Below are 19,758 nucleotides of genomic sequence, written 5' to 3'. Positions count from 1 at the left end.
ATTTAAAAAACAAAATGTTCTACCTACACAAACACTATGTCCTGTTGAATAGACGAAATGTATCAATTTGTCACCACATAACATGAATACCCCCCTCATACTATACAGTACGTACTTGTACCTCTCTGACGTGAGATCTCACGCATTAGAAATGCAGACCAGAGTGCACTGCTGTCAAACAACACTCTCCCTCAACACCTCTTGCTAAGCTCAAGAGATCACTCTGTCATCAGAGGCATATAGCCTCCGTACCACCATCTCAAGCAGCAAGTTCAAATGGGGTAGACCTTTGGCCCCGCCCCACTACAACAGCCATTCCCATGGAAACCATCACTCTGTTCGCTCTGAGGGTTTCACAGTGACTGGGGGTCACCGCAGAGATCACCGGGGAAAGGCAAGAGTTGTTGGGGCAAATTTCTCCCTTGAAATGGAGCTAAAATCTGAGGTATTGTGGCCAGGAACAAGAAAATAATGGCTGTTTCTTCAAAAGACAGGAATGCAGGCTAATGAATATTGGAGATGGCAGGCAGCAGAGCTTGCAGTTCAAGTTAAAATCCATTGTAATCATAACCATTTACCGAAAGCATAGTGGTAATCTGTATGACAAAGTCACAAATTTGCACAGAGATAAAGGGCATCTGAAATCACACAACAACAATTCACAAGTTTGGAGTTGCTGGTATTTATATGATATCAGCGAGATTGATAATGAATTGTAATTCATTACTTCAGTTCAATTACATTTATCTTTTTCATCACAAAAAGAAATCTTCCATGTAATGTCAAAAATTTGGTGTTTTTAATATTTGAAATTTCAATTGTACATAAAGGGTGATTGTGAATCAACGACTATGTTTCATGCCACTGGCTGGTACCATGGCAGTATGTCTTCCCATGGTCACTGTGTTCAAAAACACACCACATTTATAACTTACTTTGAGGAATCTACTTTGATGGCAATCAAACCAGATTTACGACACGTTTCGACAATCTGAACATTAACAACTTCTGAGGTAGTTCCGTAGAACTTTCAAGTACTGTATTTACCTTGGCATATAGATTATGATGCCACTTGCATACAACCATTGATAATGTACAGGACAGAACAAAAGCACAATATTCACTAGAGTTCAATGTTTTCATAGAGCCTTGCTTCACTACATGTTCACTGCATAATTATACATTGTAAACATTTCATCTGTAGTCGTATAGATACATGTATATGTATGCATGTGTGGATAGAAAGACAGACAGATAGAAAGATAGGTAGATAGATAGAAGTAGTTCTTTGACCAGATAGCACAGGGTTTCAATTTCATCTAGATACTATACATACAGACAGATAGATAGATACATGTAGGTAGATATACAGATAGATAGATAGATAGATAGATAGATAGATAGATAGATAGATAGATAGATAGATAGATAGATAGATAGATAGACAGATAGATAGATAGACAGACAGATATATAGATAGATAGACAGACAGATGATATGTGTAGATAGATACATGTACTTCTTCAACCAGAGAGCACAGGGTTTCAATTTGATAACCTCAAAATGTTAGCTTTGGTCCAGATCTTGTAAGGAGACTTACACTCTCAAATATTGCCTAATGATGTATTCATTAACTGCTGCACTGCCAGTGGTTACCAGTATCACAGTATAGCTTATTGACATGATTGTCACAAGGAGTGCAGAACATTGTTACGTATCTCTTTGTTCCCATCTGGGTATTTCTTTTTGAGAAATCCCATTCAGAGTTCAGAATCACGACTTCCTGCCCCTTGTCTTAGAGGTTTTGTTTACCTTTGGGAGTTGTGATTTAAAAAACGTTCAAGATATCACATTTGATGCATAGGGTTCCCATGTGTAGGTCTGTTGTATCACAAAACATCCTACCATACAAAATCTTTGCAATAAAGCCTAAAATATAAGTAGATATCAGTATTTTTTTTCATTAAACCGTAACTTTAGACGGTTTAGTCTGGAAACATTTTTATTATAACTATTGTTCACATTTTGTGTATTTAACAATACCTAACATCGATTGTACGGATTCATATTTTAACAGTGGTTGTTTCTATCCCTAACTCACATTTTCGAACTATATTAAAGCACTAATGCTGGGTTTTTGTTTCTTTTGCAAATGGTAAATCATGCCTTTAAACTGATCATAAATCATGCTCACTGTTATAATACCACATCTGCCTGATCTTTGTGATTGCTGTTTTAAAACACAATAGCACTCCCGACGGTCTAGTGAGCTGTCATCCTACATACAAAACACTCTTGAACTAGAAATATTTATCGATGGCACTGATTGTGACATAAAACTTACAGTCCTACCAAGAAAACATTCTACCACCCCAAACATCCCTACTCGAGTGAAAAAAGAGAAAAGGAAATCGTATTCAAACACACCGTGTGTATTCCTGTCTATATGTGGACATCTTTAGTGGATTTCTACGCATATTTTCCTGTTGCAAAATATCAATTCAAAATTGTTCATAATAGGTCTACCCAAAATTGCATCAACATCTGTTAATGAATCATACTGGCACATACATATGTACATTGAAATTGTTTGAATAGAGAGCTGAAGAAAATAGTACATTTCTGTCCCATGACTCGTTGAGTAGGTAGATGTGAAGGGTGTTTACTGGATTATAGGTTATTATCTTATTTATACTAAAATCGACTTGGCAATCTGCAATTTCTCTTGGGTTCACGTCGGGAAAATAGAAATATTAAAAGCAAAGAATTAAATATAGCATGGATTGAATTAGTGAATAAGCACAAATTCTCTACGACATCCTAAGTGATCTAAGAGTATACATATACACTGCTATTATTCTTAGCAACACAAATCTACATGAATTATGCGATCATTCCCTTGTAATAGTCATCAGGGCTCGACTTTAGCGGTGGCCTGATGGCCCGGTGACCCAGGGCCACTAAAAATTGATGGTGGGACACCATTTATTTTTTTTTTTTTAAGGTTATCTTTTGGTGTGATTCAAAATGACTCATAACCTTTGCCTTTGTTTCCATTCACCACTTGTATCTCTTTCGGGGTACCATGATTTCAGATTTAAAGATTTTAGATGCCCGAATAGGCCCCCAGAGAAAAAGAAAAGTAATGTCAAGCCCTTGTCGGAAAATATTATATTCATAAATACATAAAATTATATGGCCTGTTGCAACTAGCAAGGCATAAACTTGCATTTTTCAATTGCTATGCTTTGCTAAATCTCTCAGTTACTTTACCTCTGTGGCCACAAGTCTGGTTGAATCTTGCCGAATCTTCCGCAATCTTTCAATCATCGGCTTTGAAAGACGGTTGGAGCTGCTGTACTCTGAGCAATCACTGTTTCGCCGGAGGAGCTGATAGGAGGAAGAGATGTAGTAACATTTATGATATCAGTATTACATCCATTAATGCCAAAATAAAGTGCATATCATTTACACAAATGTGTGTACAGATGTATAGCATGAATACACATGTGCACCTGTAATATCAATTTGCATTAAATCTAGGTTCTCAGGAAAATGTCTGTAACGTAAATTCCTTAAACCTTGCTCAATTTTGCATGGAATCCCAACCCTGAATTAAGAATACTGACTTACTCTGGCACCTAAAGCCTGCCCCATAAAAACAATTATTAACCCGTTGAGGACGGTTTGATTTTGCTACAATACGCATTTCCTATAAACGCTTGCCCGAGTATACTCGGGACTCGTCCTCAACGGGTTAAACAAAACACCTAAAGCCTGCCCCTGAAAAAACAATATTAATTAAACAAAATTTTACAAACAAATGTTGGTACACTCTCCAATTCAGCGATAACATCCTAACTATTGTGTCATCAACCAAGCTCTTCTTGGGAGGCATTCCCAATTCTTTTGATTAATTCCACATCATTTATCAATTCTTCATCTTTTAGAAAACAACAACAACAACAACCCAGAATGGTATCTATGGATTCCCGTCAATGATACAACAACCTTGTATAATACAGACACCTGTAGGCCTACAAAGTACAGAGAAACCTTAAGGGTCACTAAATTATAGCTGCCCTGGCAAAATTCAATTTTTCATTGACTTATTGTATGCATGTCTCCAGTTACAGGAATAAACTTAAAGGACAAGTTCACCTTCATGAACATAAGGATTGAGAGAATGCGGCAATATTAGTAGAACACATCAGTGAAAGTTTGAGGAAAATTGGACAATTGATGCAAAAGTTATGAATTTTTAAAATTTTTGTGTTGGAACCACTGGATGAAGAGACTACTACAGCTTGTGAGTCATATGCGTACAACAGTGTAAAGAAAATGTAAAGAAAATTCAACATATTTTCACTTTTTTTGCATAATAAAGGAGCACTTGACCTGCCTCTTTCTAAAGGCAGGGGGAATAATATTACCCCTAACATATGTCGGTAACGAGTCAAGGGAATGTGTACTTTTTTTCAAAAGATAACATTTTGTGAAATTCTCTTTATATTTTCCTTATATTGCTGTACGCATGTGACATCTAAGTTATTCATACACTGCAGTAGTCTTCTCATCCAGCGGTTACTGCACAAAAACTTCAAAAATTCATAACTTTTGAACGGATTGTCCGATTTTCCTCAAACTTTCAATGATGTGTTCTACTAATATTGCTACATTCTCTTAATCCTTATGTTTATGAAGGTGAACTTGTCCTTTAATACGGTATTAATGTTTACTTTTGTAACTACAACTGTGCAACCTTTTAAGACAAGTTAAATGCTAGATTTTTCTTTCTTTTTTTGAATAGCAGTCAACAGAACACTTGCTGCATAAGTTCAGATAACATTGGTAATGTTACTTCTCAGGTGCATAGATTTAGATCCTTAAACCTAATCTCATCTTGCCCCAAATCTCTCAAAGTTATCTACAAGCTCTTCTACACACCTGCCACATATTCATCATCAATATCTGTTCCGGGTACCGAAGATATCACTATATTGCATATGAAGTGTGTACACAATTGCACATTTCATAACTTCATATTTGATATAAAAAGATAAAAATCCAAGGGGCATTTATCAAACTGCAATGAATCAACCCAAAAGCAAGAAACATTCATGCCAGCATTCTTGTTGATTTTCAACTGTGTACATGCTGCTGCAGATCGTTTGAATGCTGACTCCATATCTAGTACAGTGTATGTGTGCCGAGTTCCCCTTCTGAATCAATGGCTAACTTAGAAACAGCAAAATCCAGGTTATATATCGCAAAGCAATAATTGCCATGTACATACACGTACGCCTACATGTTCTAGTCATAAGGACCAAGTGTCGTCACAAGTTTTAGATGCACAAGTGTATACAATGCATTGTGGCAATACTGTGAATCAGGCACCATGGAGAGAAATGCTGGAATGCACACAGAGTGTGATTCTATTCAAAGAGTACAACACAGTTGTCAAGGGCAATTCATATAGTTCTTTGATTAGCTATTAAAGGTCACTGGGCATTTATGGCAACTCTTATTTCATATACAGTCCTGTAAAAGCAAGGAATATTTGTGGCATGAAATTTCCACGAATCGCCACTGGAATCCAATGCATAAAAGTGTAGACAAGAACTTTCGCATGCATTTTAAATTCGCGAATCTTGGCTCTCGTGAAAACAGCAAAATTAAAATGCACGGGAACATTTCTGGTTTTATACAGTCTTATTCATTTCTTTTTATTACTTCGATACAAAAACAACCTTGGGAAAGCCAACAATCACTACTTTTCATGAATCCTGTTCACTGAGAATAAAGACAAAACATACAAGTACAGGCCATAGGGACCTTGATATTTCAGGGCAAATGAGGCATTCAATGTACAATAACACTGGATGTTATATGTATGCTGAAAAATATGAAATTTAAAACACACAAATTGACTTAAAGAGTTCAATTGGATTGAGGCAAATACAACTGGTTTTCTATCATTCACTCTGAATGCAGCCTAGACTGCAAATCACTGCACATATAAGTTAAAGTTCAATGTATTGAACTCTCGCTTTATGTGACCACTTACAAGCTGGTATCTTTGATTTGTTTGGACATACTTTTGTAGCATTGTTAGTGCTGCCCCCCCCCCCCCAAACCTACAATAAATTATGTCTTGGGCATTTTCAACAAGAATTTTTAAGAATATTTGCTCTACAACAATTTACTCCAAAGCGTAAACATTGTCCACGCGTGTGAAGGACATGAGGGTGCATACCCTAAAACTCAATACAAATATTTAGTTTAGAACAAGGGTGAACTGATTCACTGGGTGCAATAGCCCCCCCCCCCCCCCCCCCCCCCCCCAAAAAAAAAAAAAAAAAAAAATGGAGCAAATATAATACAAATTAGACAAATTAGAGTACAAGTGTCAGGAATCAACACTAAGACACAATTCACTTTTTTCTTTTCTTTTCAAATAGGTTAGAGGAAGAGTTCAATTGAATCTATTATTTTGGCTTGACAATTTTCACCACTGATTATCATAGTAATACAGGTATGTCTAACAGACAATCAGCCCTTGACCTACCCATTAAAAGAAGAAAAACTGATTAAAGGTACTGTTTACCATTGGGAGCAGTGATTAAACAAAAATGTTTGAGTTATCACATTTGATGCCTATGTGTAGGTCAGTTATATCACAAATCATCCTACCATATAGAGATTTTGCAATAAAGCCTAAAATATCAGGAGATATCATTATCTTTCTCAATAAACCATAATTGTATACAGTTTATTCTGGAAACCCTTTTATTATAACTATTGTTCACATTTTGTACATTTAACAATACTTCAGATTGATTATACTGATTAATTTTTATATCGGTTTTCTCTATCCCTCACTCACATTTTAGAACTATGTCGAAGCACTAAAGCAGGGTTTTTTGTTTCAACTGCAAATGGTAAATAATGCCTTTAATAATGAATCAAAAAATATATGTAAAATGTAAAATAGTATCACTTTTTATTTCATCCAGTCAGATAAATTTTCTTTTCAGACCACCCATTTTCCCTAAACTAGGTCAAAGATTTTAAAGAAAAAAAAGTAGCTTGGAGCTTTGTACAACATAAAAGTAAATGACCATATCACATTAATTTAGCTCCCCTTTATGAATATTACAGACCTTTCTTCAAGAGAACTACAATGTAGTCCACTCACACTGCATTTACTTGCATCTATAGTCCAGTTCAAAATGCATGAATATTGTCCTTATATTTTATTGCATATGCTATTATTTGTGAGCATAATTCTGCACAAATCAGGAGTTGTATTTAAGACAACTTCGTGAGTGGTTAAATTTGCAATCAACACCCGAGCAACAGAATGCAACTCGTTTTTTACGAAACAAAATGAACAGCAGGATCCCAATTTTGAGATGATAAATATGCATTATACTTCGCATTTGTGTTTGTGGGGGGCAATATGATGGTACATTAATGTAAGTACATGGACATGCTATGTTATTATCTAGAACAGATATCAGTCAACTCACACAACTTTATTAAAAAAAAACAGCAAAATACTTGGCATATTACATGTACAGTATGCATGCTAATGAAAAATCACAGCGCCTCAGGGAATAACACGAAAGTGTAAAGGGATTTAATTTTCAATGCATGCAATATTGTATAATACATGTACGATGTATTCCAATGGAATCATGGTATTGACTGAGGGCACAAGAAGCAAATAGGTCTCCTCCCCCCCCCCCCCCTTACATTGGCCTTTGTATGACTGCTAGGCTGCTGAATGGGGGGGGGGATTGTATGGCCTCCTGCATGTACACTTCAAAGGGAGCCTCCCCCATAAAATACCCTTTAGACCCCACACTACATTGTATGCAGCTTGTGTAAGCCCATTGAGATATATGGTACAGGTGACAATGCAAAGGACAGGCTTATTCTTCTCAAAGGCACAATACCAGCTAGTCTACCTTCTCGAAGCCCCAAAATAGCATATTATCCCATGCTAAAATTGACTGCAAAAACAGAGTATACCAGACAAACGGAATGCTAGCAATCTTATAAGAAATCATACTAAGGATTAGAGAATTATGGAATTTTACAGTGTCCCAGATTTTCACCTACAGTTTGTAGTACAGTCATAGTAATATTGGTCGCAGTGTATATATGTATGATGTTGCACTATAATACTGGTGCTTTACCAGATCAGGGTTCGATATTGGCGATGGTCCGCTGGCCATTGGCCACCCGAAATCACCTCGGACCAGCTAAAAATCGTAAAATTCTGAAGTTACTAGTCCGTCTGGCTAGCCAAAATATTGCTTGAGTGTCAAAATTGATTCTAAGTAGTCCGCCTGGCTAGTTGAAAAAAAAAGTTTAGTACGACCCCTGCAGATCACATGAGGCTTCTACATAGCTATAGCACACTTGTCTTCATTATTTGAAGAATGGAGGTTAATACAACAAAAGTCTTTAAAATATGCCTTGTTTTGTGCTGAAACATGAAACTGTAAAATAAAGCAAAATTTTTACTGAAATATTTGCTTCTAAACCAGCTTTTAATTTTTAAGACTGAAATAACATCCAGTATACTGTATGCATGTACATCAAACACACGTCATTCATGTTTTCACTGCCAGTTCACTGGTTGATTTCCACATGAACATTCTATATTGAATATTTTCCTGATGCAAAGAGCCTACTGAATTCTGACTGGTGATATTGTAAAATTCTCCCAAAACTCTCTTAAAGGACAAGTTCACCTTCATAGACATGTGGGTTGAGTGAATGCAGCAATATTAGTAGAGCACATCATTGAGAGTTTGAGGAAAATCGGACACTCCGTTCAAAAGTTATGAATTTTTCAAGTTTCTGCTCACTCAAGCCTGGATAAGAAGACTACTATAGCTTGTGATGTCACATGAGTGCAACGATATAAAGAAAGTATAAAGAAAATTCAACATATTTTCACTTTTCTCGCATAACAAAAGAACACCTGACTTCTCTCTTTTAGAAGGCAGGGGGAATAATATTACCCTTAACATATGTCGGTAACAAGTCGAAGAAATATGCACTTTATTCAAAAAGTAAAGTTTTGTGAAATTCTCTTTTTATTTTCTTTATATGGTTGTACGCATATGACATCATACTCAGTAGCAGTCTTCTCATCCAGCAGTGACTATACAGATACTTTAAAAATTCATAACTTTTGAACGGATTGTCCGATTTTCCCCAAACTTTCACTGATGTGTTCTACTAATATTGCTGCATTCACTCAATCCACATGTATATAAAGGTGGACTTGTCCTTTAATATGTCATGTACATTCACCAAATACAGTGCATACTTTATGTACAAGACTTAAGAATTTTCACTTGTCTCTGAATTCCATTGCAGAATAGCTGAGAAGCTCTCTTTATTTGTGTTTATTAGTTTGTTTGGGTTTTTTTGAATGGTTTACCATATCAAAGGTGTCCCACATTATCTACACATTTCATTGAAACTGTAATCATTCATCATTATTTACACTGCAGTATTCCCCCATAAAAAGGCAATTTTTAGAAAGGGTTGTAAGACTTTTTTTCCAATGCAGATACACATACTGTATAAGTGGTTATTTTTGCGAGGGTTTAATTTTCGCGAATTTCACAAATCACAGTTGGATCGCGAATTTTGTTTGACCAAAATGTTCCATTGCACGCGCTCTGATGTCACAATAAACAAACATGTGCCGCGCGTACTATCAACAATTACAAGCGCGTACTTTTGTCACTCATTTTTGTAATTAACTTCGTTTCTCATACGTACATGTAGTACACGGTAACTGTGACTGTGAGGCTACTCATTCGTCTTTCACAGAAAATAGTTGCCATTTCTGTGCTAAATTCAAGAATCTGTGAGTACCAAATCTGTTGACATTCGAGGTGTTGTATAAAACAAATAGTGTATGGTCTTTACTCGTGCAATGGAACCAGATTTCGCACTCGGTGAAAGATGAGGTGCACTATTCAACTCGGCTTCACCTCGTTGAATAGAGCACCTCTGTCTTTCACCACCTCATGCGAAATCTTGTACCATTGCACTAGTGACCATTCACTATTTGTATACTAACTCATGAAAGCTTCCAAATTTGAAATAAAAACTTGACTGCAGTATCATGCACATTATGATTCAGCAGTCTACTTCTGGCCTACAAAGTCACTACAATTGCACTTTTCGAACAACTTTGGGAACCCATTTGTTGCTTCTAATGAAAATCCCTCAGGATAAGATTATAAATGACAAACATATACACCTCCTACATGTACACCTTATTCTGATTATGACAAATTGATTCTTACATTGGCACGATTCTCAAAACCTGACACATTCAAGGCATTAAACTTTCCTGAATTACCACTGGCACTCAATGCACTGTGTAGACAAAAAACTTTTATATAATGCTACATACTTTCGCAACTCTTGGCTCCTAGCAAAAATTAATGAAAATTTCATGCAGCAAACACAAAGCATTTATTCAAACAGCAACGTCTGCACATAAAAGACTAACATATTTCATTGTACCCATGCACTGCTATGCATGGGCCTGAGTGACAGGGTGCCCATTGTAAAATAAAGCTGAAAGCTATGGGTGTAGGCCAACAAGAATTGTGCATTGTTCAGAGATGACACCACGACAACACTCCCCAAACCACCTGTGCACAGCTCAAATGCTCTCATCATCAACACACACGGGTTGATATCAATTCTAAACAGGTTTTGGAGAAAGACTTATTTCACCTACATTTCTACATACCATTACTGTATGTAAATGTAATATATTTTCTTTGACTGTCAGTCTTTGCACACTAGAGACTTCATGCACACACTGATATGATCCATAGATGTGTCCTTTCATTCTAATTTGCTCACTTGCAAAGGCCTATGAAAATTTTATAGAAAGAGTCTTTCAGTAGTATTAGCACATTTTACATTTAAATGTTATCACTGATTGGGAAATTTCAGTCACATCAAGTGGGTCTACAGATTTATTCATGACTGTGAAGAGATTCAGGAAGATAGATACCAGGGATTCCCACCTCCCTTATAGTCATACAGAGCATCTCCACCTGCAGTGCAGTTTAAATCACAAAGATTAACCAGTCACTCTCATACACACCCTGCCCTACCCCAGGGGCAATGTTTGGTGAAAGGAAGCCCATATTTGCTAAGACAGAACTGTTTTTACACTTTTCACACATTTGGGAAAGGAGAACTTTCTTCCACAGCCTGTTTTTACCCTCAAGTGCATCACCGGAAAGAAGTTGGGTAAACACGCCTTTTCTCCTCTTAATTAGAAGTGAGGGTATATTTTTCAGTTTGCGATAACGTACAGAGAAAGCCTTTTTTAGAGAAATCTGAGCAACAATGCACAGCATTTGAGAGATGAGTAATGTCAGGGTAAACATCTACCTAGTTGCTAATTAAACCTACTACAGCTTCAAAAGCTATAGACTGAAATGCAGAGGAACTCACACATTGACGAATAGATGCAAGGCAATATGCGCACTGTGGTACACCTACTAACTTTACACTGATAGGGTGCTGTCAATGGAAGGGCTGTAGCATTATATTTCAATTTGAATGGTTGGTATCAATGCCATAATTTGCAATCTGCTGGAGTGCCAGAAATCACTTGCATATGATCTTGAAATAAACAAAATGTATGTCCAGAATATTTAAAGTTTCATTTACAACAAATACAGAAATACTTATGACTACTGGCATAAAAGTACATTGTATGTACACTGTGAAGTTTATTATCAAGCAGACAAACATTATCTTGAATGCTACATTATTGAACACCTTTCCAAGAACAGAAGGTACAAATGTACAACTGTATTACAGTTACTTCTGTACATGTACAGTGTATGCACAAAACATTCAAGGAATGCAGTTTGTCATAGAAATGAATACAAGGTAAAAGCTCTGCTTCTCCGCCATGTTTTATGGGTCACATCATTTTGACATATTGTAGCAACATGTAGTACTTTAAAATGCACACCCAATAGTGAGCAAAACCTTTGAAAACATCACGAGACCACAACTCTTCTGGCAGACACCTAATATTGTACATGGACTGCTTACAAGTGGATATAGAACGTTTGTAGTTTGCTGTCAATGACCAATGACAAACTCATCAAATATTTAACTGCACTTTTTTTATGCTACTTCAACTTGATAGGGTATCAGCAAATTGACAAAGCCATTAATTGGTAATTTAGTTCATCCAACTTGTCAACAAGGAATGCAATCAAGGAATAGGCCAACAAGTGTCATCAAACTGTGTGTACATGTACCTCTTTGTAGCAGTGCAGATTTTTAGACAGGCCCAAAGCACATACAACTATTGTACGTATTAAGTGCATATTTGACAAGAACAGAGCTTGATACACTCAAGCTCCTTGGTAAACTGGCAATGGATTGCTTTGCATACACATACAAGCATGTATACTTGTAGGTGAAACATTTGAGTACCCCTGCTTCATACCCTGAAGTGACTGTACAGCACATGAATATTATACACACACACACACACCCATACACAGAAAAAAATTAAAAGAACACAACTAATGCTACAAATCCAGCGATTCTGAACTACATGTCAAATATCTCACATAATAATAATATGAATGGCATACTAATACTATTTTTTTTTTTTTTAATGATATGGGTTGCGTCAAATAAAGTTTCGCAAGTTTTTCACTGAACTGTATTATTGGCCAAAAGCTTGTGGATGTAAATTAAATGAGGTCATGACATTGTTGGCATCTCACAAACCCCCATTGGTACAAATACACCAAAATATCATAATTTTCATTGATAAGCTAGCAACTGCAACCCCTTATAACTTATAGTTCATTATGTAATACGTGTTTAAAAGGACCAACACCTACTAGCACAGAGTGTGCTACCTCTTGGTTCTTTTAGCAACCTCATTGTGTACAACATTGCCATATTGTAGCTCTTTTTTTTTAGATTAATAGTTTTAGATTACATAATCATTTATAATTTTATATTATAGATTATATTTAATATGTTTTGTTTAGATCGTTTAGACTGTTACATGTAGTATGTATTAATATTGATGTATAAACATGTATTCAAACTTTCCTGTACATATGTTGTTGTTATAAATAAACTCAAACTCAAACTCAAAAGTCATCATTGCTGATATATGTAAGCTAAGTTTCACAATAAGTCAAAACAAAGGATACGAGTTTCTCATTGAACTTGACCTCGAACATTAGATTTCATATCAAATGCAGATATATTAGGAGAGACTGCTGTGCAGGTGGGATTGTACAAGTGCTGTAAGTTGATTGCAATATCATTTCAACTCAAAATGTCATCTGTAGTCAAATCACTGTTTTCTGAATAGGACGTGCTAAACTTTGACATTCCATTACTTTTGTCTGACTTTGATGACGTTCTTACAACTTTTCTGTTTGGGTTTATTGCACTTATCAAAGATAACTTGAACATATGGAGTGGCATTTCACTTAGGATTCAAATTCAGTACAAGAGATCCAGCAATGTGCATGCATTTTTTTAGTAATCTAGACTAAACTTTACACTGTAGTGTGCATTGTGCAGCTGTACTGTATACTATGAGCTGTACAAATGATAATTTTAACAATAATTGTTTTTCATAAAATTTGTCTTTTGAATGGACACTGCATCCACCATTACATCAATGTCACCTCAACAGATCTGTTGCCAAAATCAGTTTCCTTGGGGTAGGCCTTTTTTCATTGCACTGTGGCTTCAATGCTAGTTCGATGTGAAAAAACAAAGTGGAAACTCAGCAGGAAATGGACAGTTCTGAACGAGTGCAAAATTTCCTTGGTCCTTTGAATTGCTGATCTATTTGCCCTGAACAGATGGGAAATGTGCTTTCACTAACAAGGATGTCACTTCAAATCCAATTCAAATTATTGTAATTCTCTAACCGATATTTTGTTGTTTCTCCAGGTTTTACAATGTACATTGAAATGACCAAAGACCGACATACAGTATAGCAATTGAGGATGTCAATGGAGTTGATGATAGGTTTCAGTCCATTTGATTAACTCACAAGACTCTTGGCTGAACTTGCCTTTAATATACAAAGTATACACATAGTTCTTTATTCCAATGGTCATATATCATCCAACAACAATACAATTTGAAGTGGCTGATGACACCTCTAATTCAACGTAAGCTTATGTTACAACATACGTAGAAAGTCAACATTATGTTGAATTCCTGTGTATCAACTCTTGTATGTAATTGTGCATACATGTGGTTCTAACGTACTACTGTAGATGGATTTTCTCTAGTCTGATGATATGAGTGTATCATACACTCTGTAGTCCACTCAAGAGAGGTTCGAGATACAATAGATCACTGAGTTAGAATGTACAAAGTTAAAAAGAAATGGGAGTTTTAATTCTTCTGAAAGGCAAATTATAAGGGTGTCACAGGCCAACTTGCTCCACTTGCCTCTGACAAGTTATTAACAGTCAGTGTAACATGAATGAGCGGCTTGCCTCTGGCACAAATGCCCATATGCAGGCAAGGGGGGGGGGGGAAGTATTGTGTCAAGCCCTTAACGTACATTTGTACATGTAGATTATTGTGGTATAGCATTCACTCTGCACAGATCCTAGAGCATATATATCCTCTTTCCTAACTGGATAATGCCTACATCTCTAAGATTAGCATCTTCATACACAATGCATGGGTGAGATGAAGACAAGCCTTAAGGCGTGTTCCCTGTAGCCAAGTCACCGTAAAACAAATTCTTTTCAGCAGCACACAAGGGGGCATGGGCTTATTCGTTGGACTGTGAACAATCAATATGATTAACATTCCTTTGTGCACGCAGCGGTTCTTGGCTAGCCAGAAATCCTTGGACAGTCCAATAAAAATCATTTAAAGTCTTTTAAACATCTTTCATAAAAAAGAATATTAGCACTTTCATAGTATTGCTGAGGTTGACATCAATGTGGAGTTGCAAGAATAGCTTTTCTGATTAGCAGAGAGGATTGATAAAGGGTTATTCGTCAGCAACCCATTCATATTTCCTGCATGAAAATTCACTGACAATAATTCAGAAGTTTCAAAAGGAGATAGCACAGAATAAGTGTAGATTAGATAAATTACATTTTTGACACCCAACTGATGAAGCCCTTCCACAATGTAGTTGAGAAGGAATGCTTATTGCCAAAATGTGGATAAAATTGTGTAAAAAATGCTATCAAGTGCCACTAACCAAATACTATACAATGTACATGTATATTGCCAAGTAATGAAGTACTATAGTACAGTTAACTTCCTTGCATTATATTTCAAGATAATACAAATTATACTGCATTGGTTTCTCACTTTTTTTTTCAACTGCACTGTGTGTTTTAAACCCAAGAAATTGGGTAGGCTAGCAGTCAGGCTACTGTATGGAGACAATGCATTGTACTGTACTAGGAGCATGAGAGTGCTTTTGATGACCTTCATTGTTTTGTTTTGTTTTTCTCACATAAAGCAGCTACTGCTCACAACAATGCATGGTGTAGTACATGTATTCCATTCCTTGGGCATGTTAAGTAGCAAAAAACAAAAAACAAAAACAAAAACAGCAAACTAAGGCTGCCATCAGATTAAACTCAAAGACAGTCTCTATCTTGATGCTCAAACCCATCATTCTAATAATTACTTTCAAGGGCACTGTACGGCATTTCCACAAAAAACCCCACAAAGTGGATGTGCTACACTGTATTTGCATAGTACTGCACATTTTAAAAAAAATCTACTTCAATATATAATTGATAATTTGCAAACAACATGAGCAACATACTGTATCAATTTTAATACCAACACTGCTGGCTTTAGAAAGAAATACTAGGTTCTGATTTCTTGCTAAAACTTCACATTTGAACATGTATCATGTACCCTGTCTGCAGGGATTTTAGATTCAGACAAGAAGTCAGGCAAAATGATATGATTTTTCTCCTGTCCCATCTTTGCATTAAATGTTAATTCACACCAATTTTCTCATTTACATGGTGAAAGTTTAAAAACATTACTACAATGTGTGTACAACACTACTATGAAATAAAGATCAAAATTTTGTATCAAAATAACAATAAACATTTTCTTTATACATGTAATTTTCCAAATTTGTTCTGCTGAGGATGCCCTGTGAATTCAGATGTGCACACAACATTTAATAAACACTTCTGCTTTCCTTTTAGAACATGAACCCCATCAAATAAAATTCAGAATGATTGAATAAAAAGGTTAAGGCTTCAAAACATATCATACCAGTAGGTTACCACGTGCACAGGTCGAAACTTACCTGTTGTGTTTGCTGAAAGGCTTGATTCTCCGACAGCCTCCTGGCAAGCTCTTCCTGCACCTTCCTGGCTGTGGACCTGTCAATGGCCACATCTGGGTACACTGCAGATTGCCTGCTGTACATAGAGTGCCTTCCACTTGGGGGCAACCCTGTTGGTGGGCCCATGATCTCCTTGCTCTTCTGGGAGTTATCTTCCAGTGTAGAGGAACCTGAACTTTCCGTGTTTGGTTTCTGTGACCGAAAGTCACTTTCACTTTTCTGCTGAGGGGGTTTCAGCTGGCTGGGCGTCCCAACCGAAGCTCTTAGCTGAGTCTGGAGAGGCACTTGCACACTAGAAGGCCTCACCGGTTGTTGGTGGTTGGGGTACGCTTTTTGTTGGTTTGGAACTACTGATGGACTGCGGAAACCAACAGGATCTGGACGAACTCTCGGAGTCAGGCGCCCTGAAATGTCTTTGCTACTCCTGTAGAGCACATTCCTTGGAGATGTGTCAGACTGAGGTGAAGTGGAGGACTGGGAGTAAGGCACATCTGATGACATTGATGTGTTGATTTCTGCTCTGACAATGTGTGTGCTGGCACCATAAGGCGTTGATGTGGCGTGACCATTTCGCTGGTTGCGCATCATAGCTGCAACATCAAGAATCGGCCTATGGTCCATATGCGCGCTAAAGTCATTCTGATCTTTGCTGTTTCCATTTCCAAAGCCACTGTCACTATTGCTGCTGTTTGTACTGTTACTTCTTCTAGGTCCACTTACAAATGGTGATTGACCATAGAGCTCTCCAAAGAAGTTCAAGTCACTCCTATCCTGATATAACTGAGACACCCTCTTCAGAATGGGCTTGGCTGAGGAAGGGAAGATGTCACATGTGTTGCTTTCAGGATCAGTGTTGCATATAATAGCAAACTGGGCAGTGACACGAGCATGCACATCATGCCTCATGAAATTAGGGTCCACCATGAATACATGGCATGAACTTCCAATAGGCTCATCATCACTGTCAATGGCATCGATTGTTTCTTCAGGGTTATGGGAGGTGACGATGCCAAAGAAGCGCTTGTCATCAGGACACACACCACTGAATGCTAATCGTTCTCTCGGGTAGACCACTGCAACACGCTGATTGCTGTTGACAAGACGAACTCCATCTGTTCCGATCTCCATCATCATGAAGGAGTGAACCCTGTGCTCTTTATGGAGTCTGCGGACACAGCCCCTGATAGCATGCAAACTGGCAGTAGGTAAGTTGGCAGAAGCAGGAATGTCAATGGAGCCTAGGTACCCAACCATGGCTCTCATGTGTATGTTTTCTTCATTGTCCAGAACAGAAGCACCTAGTATTTGTCCTTGGTGCACAATGGGTGTTGTATTACCTGAGTAGGACATGGATTTATGTAAGTTCCGTTGAGCAGTATGGCTCACATCAGGATACATTAAGTTGCTCAGTTCAACAGGTGAAAGGGGTCTTAGATCATCTGGATCACCATCATCATAAGGATTCTCTTGAACATAATAGCTAGAAGGGGTTGGGGTAGAAAAAAGACGATTCCTTTGGTCATTGTGTCTCTTCGGCTTGCGAATCTTTGGTGGGATGCTGACTTTTTCAAAAGCTTTGCCATTCCAGTAAGTGTAGTCATAATTGTGTGGTGACTTTCTGAGAATGATTTCCGGTTTCCCCGACTTGTTATATGGGCTCAAGTGGCCTGGAGCAAACTTGGATGAATTGATATGCATGTCTGCCTGAATGCGCTGGACTTCTGCTCCTCGCAGCATGGCTTGTGGAATGTCCTCTGGCATTGCAGAAAATGAGTCGAGAAGCAAGCCACTCTGAATTTCTTCTACAACCATCTCCGCACGAGGTTTATTCATCATTGACAGAGGAGTGGCACTCTGTGATCGCTTGGTGTGAGGGTATCTTGTCCTCGGCATGTAAACATATTCCTCGTCAGACGACTCCGAATAGTCCACTTCAGCCACTGTCAAACGTAGCACTCCAGTTGTGGCCCCAATAAGCTTAATAATCTGCTCATGGCTTAGACGGGTCACATTCTCACCATTTACAGCAATCACACTGTCTCCAGCCTTCAGCCCAGCAATTTCTGCTGGGCTGCCATGCAAAATGCAGCTTAGCACACATGGCGATTGTCCCGATACAGTGAAGCCATATCCGTTACGACCTCGTGGAACCTCTACAGTTTTGAGGTTCATGAAATTAGTTCTTGGCAATTTTGTCTTCCGTCTGCCTGGATACATCATTGTTAGGTGGTTTAGCACACATCGATATTGAGAGACTTTGTCACCAAGTTGAGCAAACAATCACCACACCAGCAGTAGATTCTACAGCAACAACATGGTCATGGACATGAGTCATATTTCAAGTTATCGCATAAAATGATTAACACTTTTAATTATGTTACTATCTACAGAGTTACAAGTCAAGAGTTTGACTTTCTAAACATGAAATTGAAAAACTGCATAGAATGGCCTAGGATGATTTGGGATAGGCAATCAAATGAACTGATGTCCCCAGCAGCAGGGATGATCTCGCAGATTTAATGCTCCCTGTGCAGAGCAGAGTCAGTCAGGTGCTGATGAGGTGGTTGGGCCGGGCCTAGTGCTACTGCTGGGGCAAATCGGCGAGCTCCTCACTCAGCTAGCTCAGTTCCTCGACAAGACATGACAGAAAACCATCCGGTTTCATTTAGCAGTTTTGAATTCCATTTTTAATGTTTGCAGGATCAAACAGTAGTCTAGACAGTCTACATAGAAGAATTCAGCGCAAAATCCCTCAGTCTCAGAATTAGATCGTTCACACAAAACATAAAATTGACCTTATTCCATCGGCGTATTTGTACCTTTGTCCCACTGACTGACCACTGTACATTGTATCGGTTGGATAGGTTGATGCATTCACAAGACTGCACGATCGGCCGAAGCTTCCGCGGCGAGAAGATGCAAGTACCGCACCTATGCACCTGTTACTGTAACGGCTAGATGATTCGGCGACACAGGTTGCATGCAACACAGGTTACTTCATAGCACCAGACTCATCCCTCATTCCGTACAGAGAGACAATGAAGTTCATACAACTGCTAAGACCAAGCTTTAAAACTTGTTCCTTAGTCTACAATTGCTCGTAGTTTACAATATTTTGAGTTATTTCCGGTTAAACGTTCGTAGTCCACTCTCCCTGGTAACACGACGCATTCACAGCGCGAGGATTGGATCGGTAAGTACGGTATACTCAGTACATTAGAGAGGAGCTAGAGGTGGATTATCGATGGAGATAACGAACGGGTACCGGTGGGGTGCGTACCTCTATACGGTAACTTCACAGTACATATTATGTGTACGTTCGAATGCTGTTACATTACATG

The 19,758-nt window shown here is 37.8% G+C and overlaps 1 protein-coding gene across 1 annotated transcript in view; it reads right to left on the bottom strand.

Moving 5' to 3' along the window:
• LOC139744449 (regulator of G-protein signaling 12-like) overlaps positions 1-19,579 on the bottom strand; it is a 77,349-nt gene extending 57,770 nt beyond the window's left edge. The window contains exons 1-2 of the mRNA XM_071654885.1: positions 16,379-19,579; positions 3,274-3,390 (exon numbers count right to left, since the gene is read on the bottom strand). Of these exons, the coding sequence (XP_071510986.1) occupies positions 3,274-3,390; positions 16,379-18,637 (2,376 nt within the window). The 5' untranslated portion in view covers positions 18,638-19,579. The remainder of the gene's footprint in view (positions 1-3,273; positions 3,391-16,378) is intronic.
• Between the last annotated feature and the right edge of the window lie 179 nt (positions 19,580-19,758).

The sequence above is a fragment of the Diadema antillarum genome, unplaced genomic scaffold (assembly GCF_040938485.1).
Source record: "Diadema antillarum isolate AM-2024a unplaced genomic scaffold, OU_Dant_1.0 seq00001176_RagTag, whole genome shotgun sequence".
In the NCBI taxonomy this organism is placed as follows: Eukaryota; Metazoa; Echinodermata; class Echinoidea; order Diadematoida; family Diadematidae; genus Diadema; species Diadema antillarum.
This window is presented reverse-complemented; position numbering and strand designations above follow the sequence as displayed.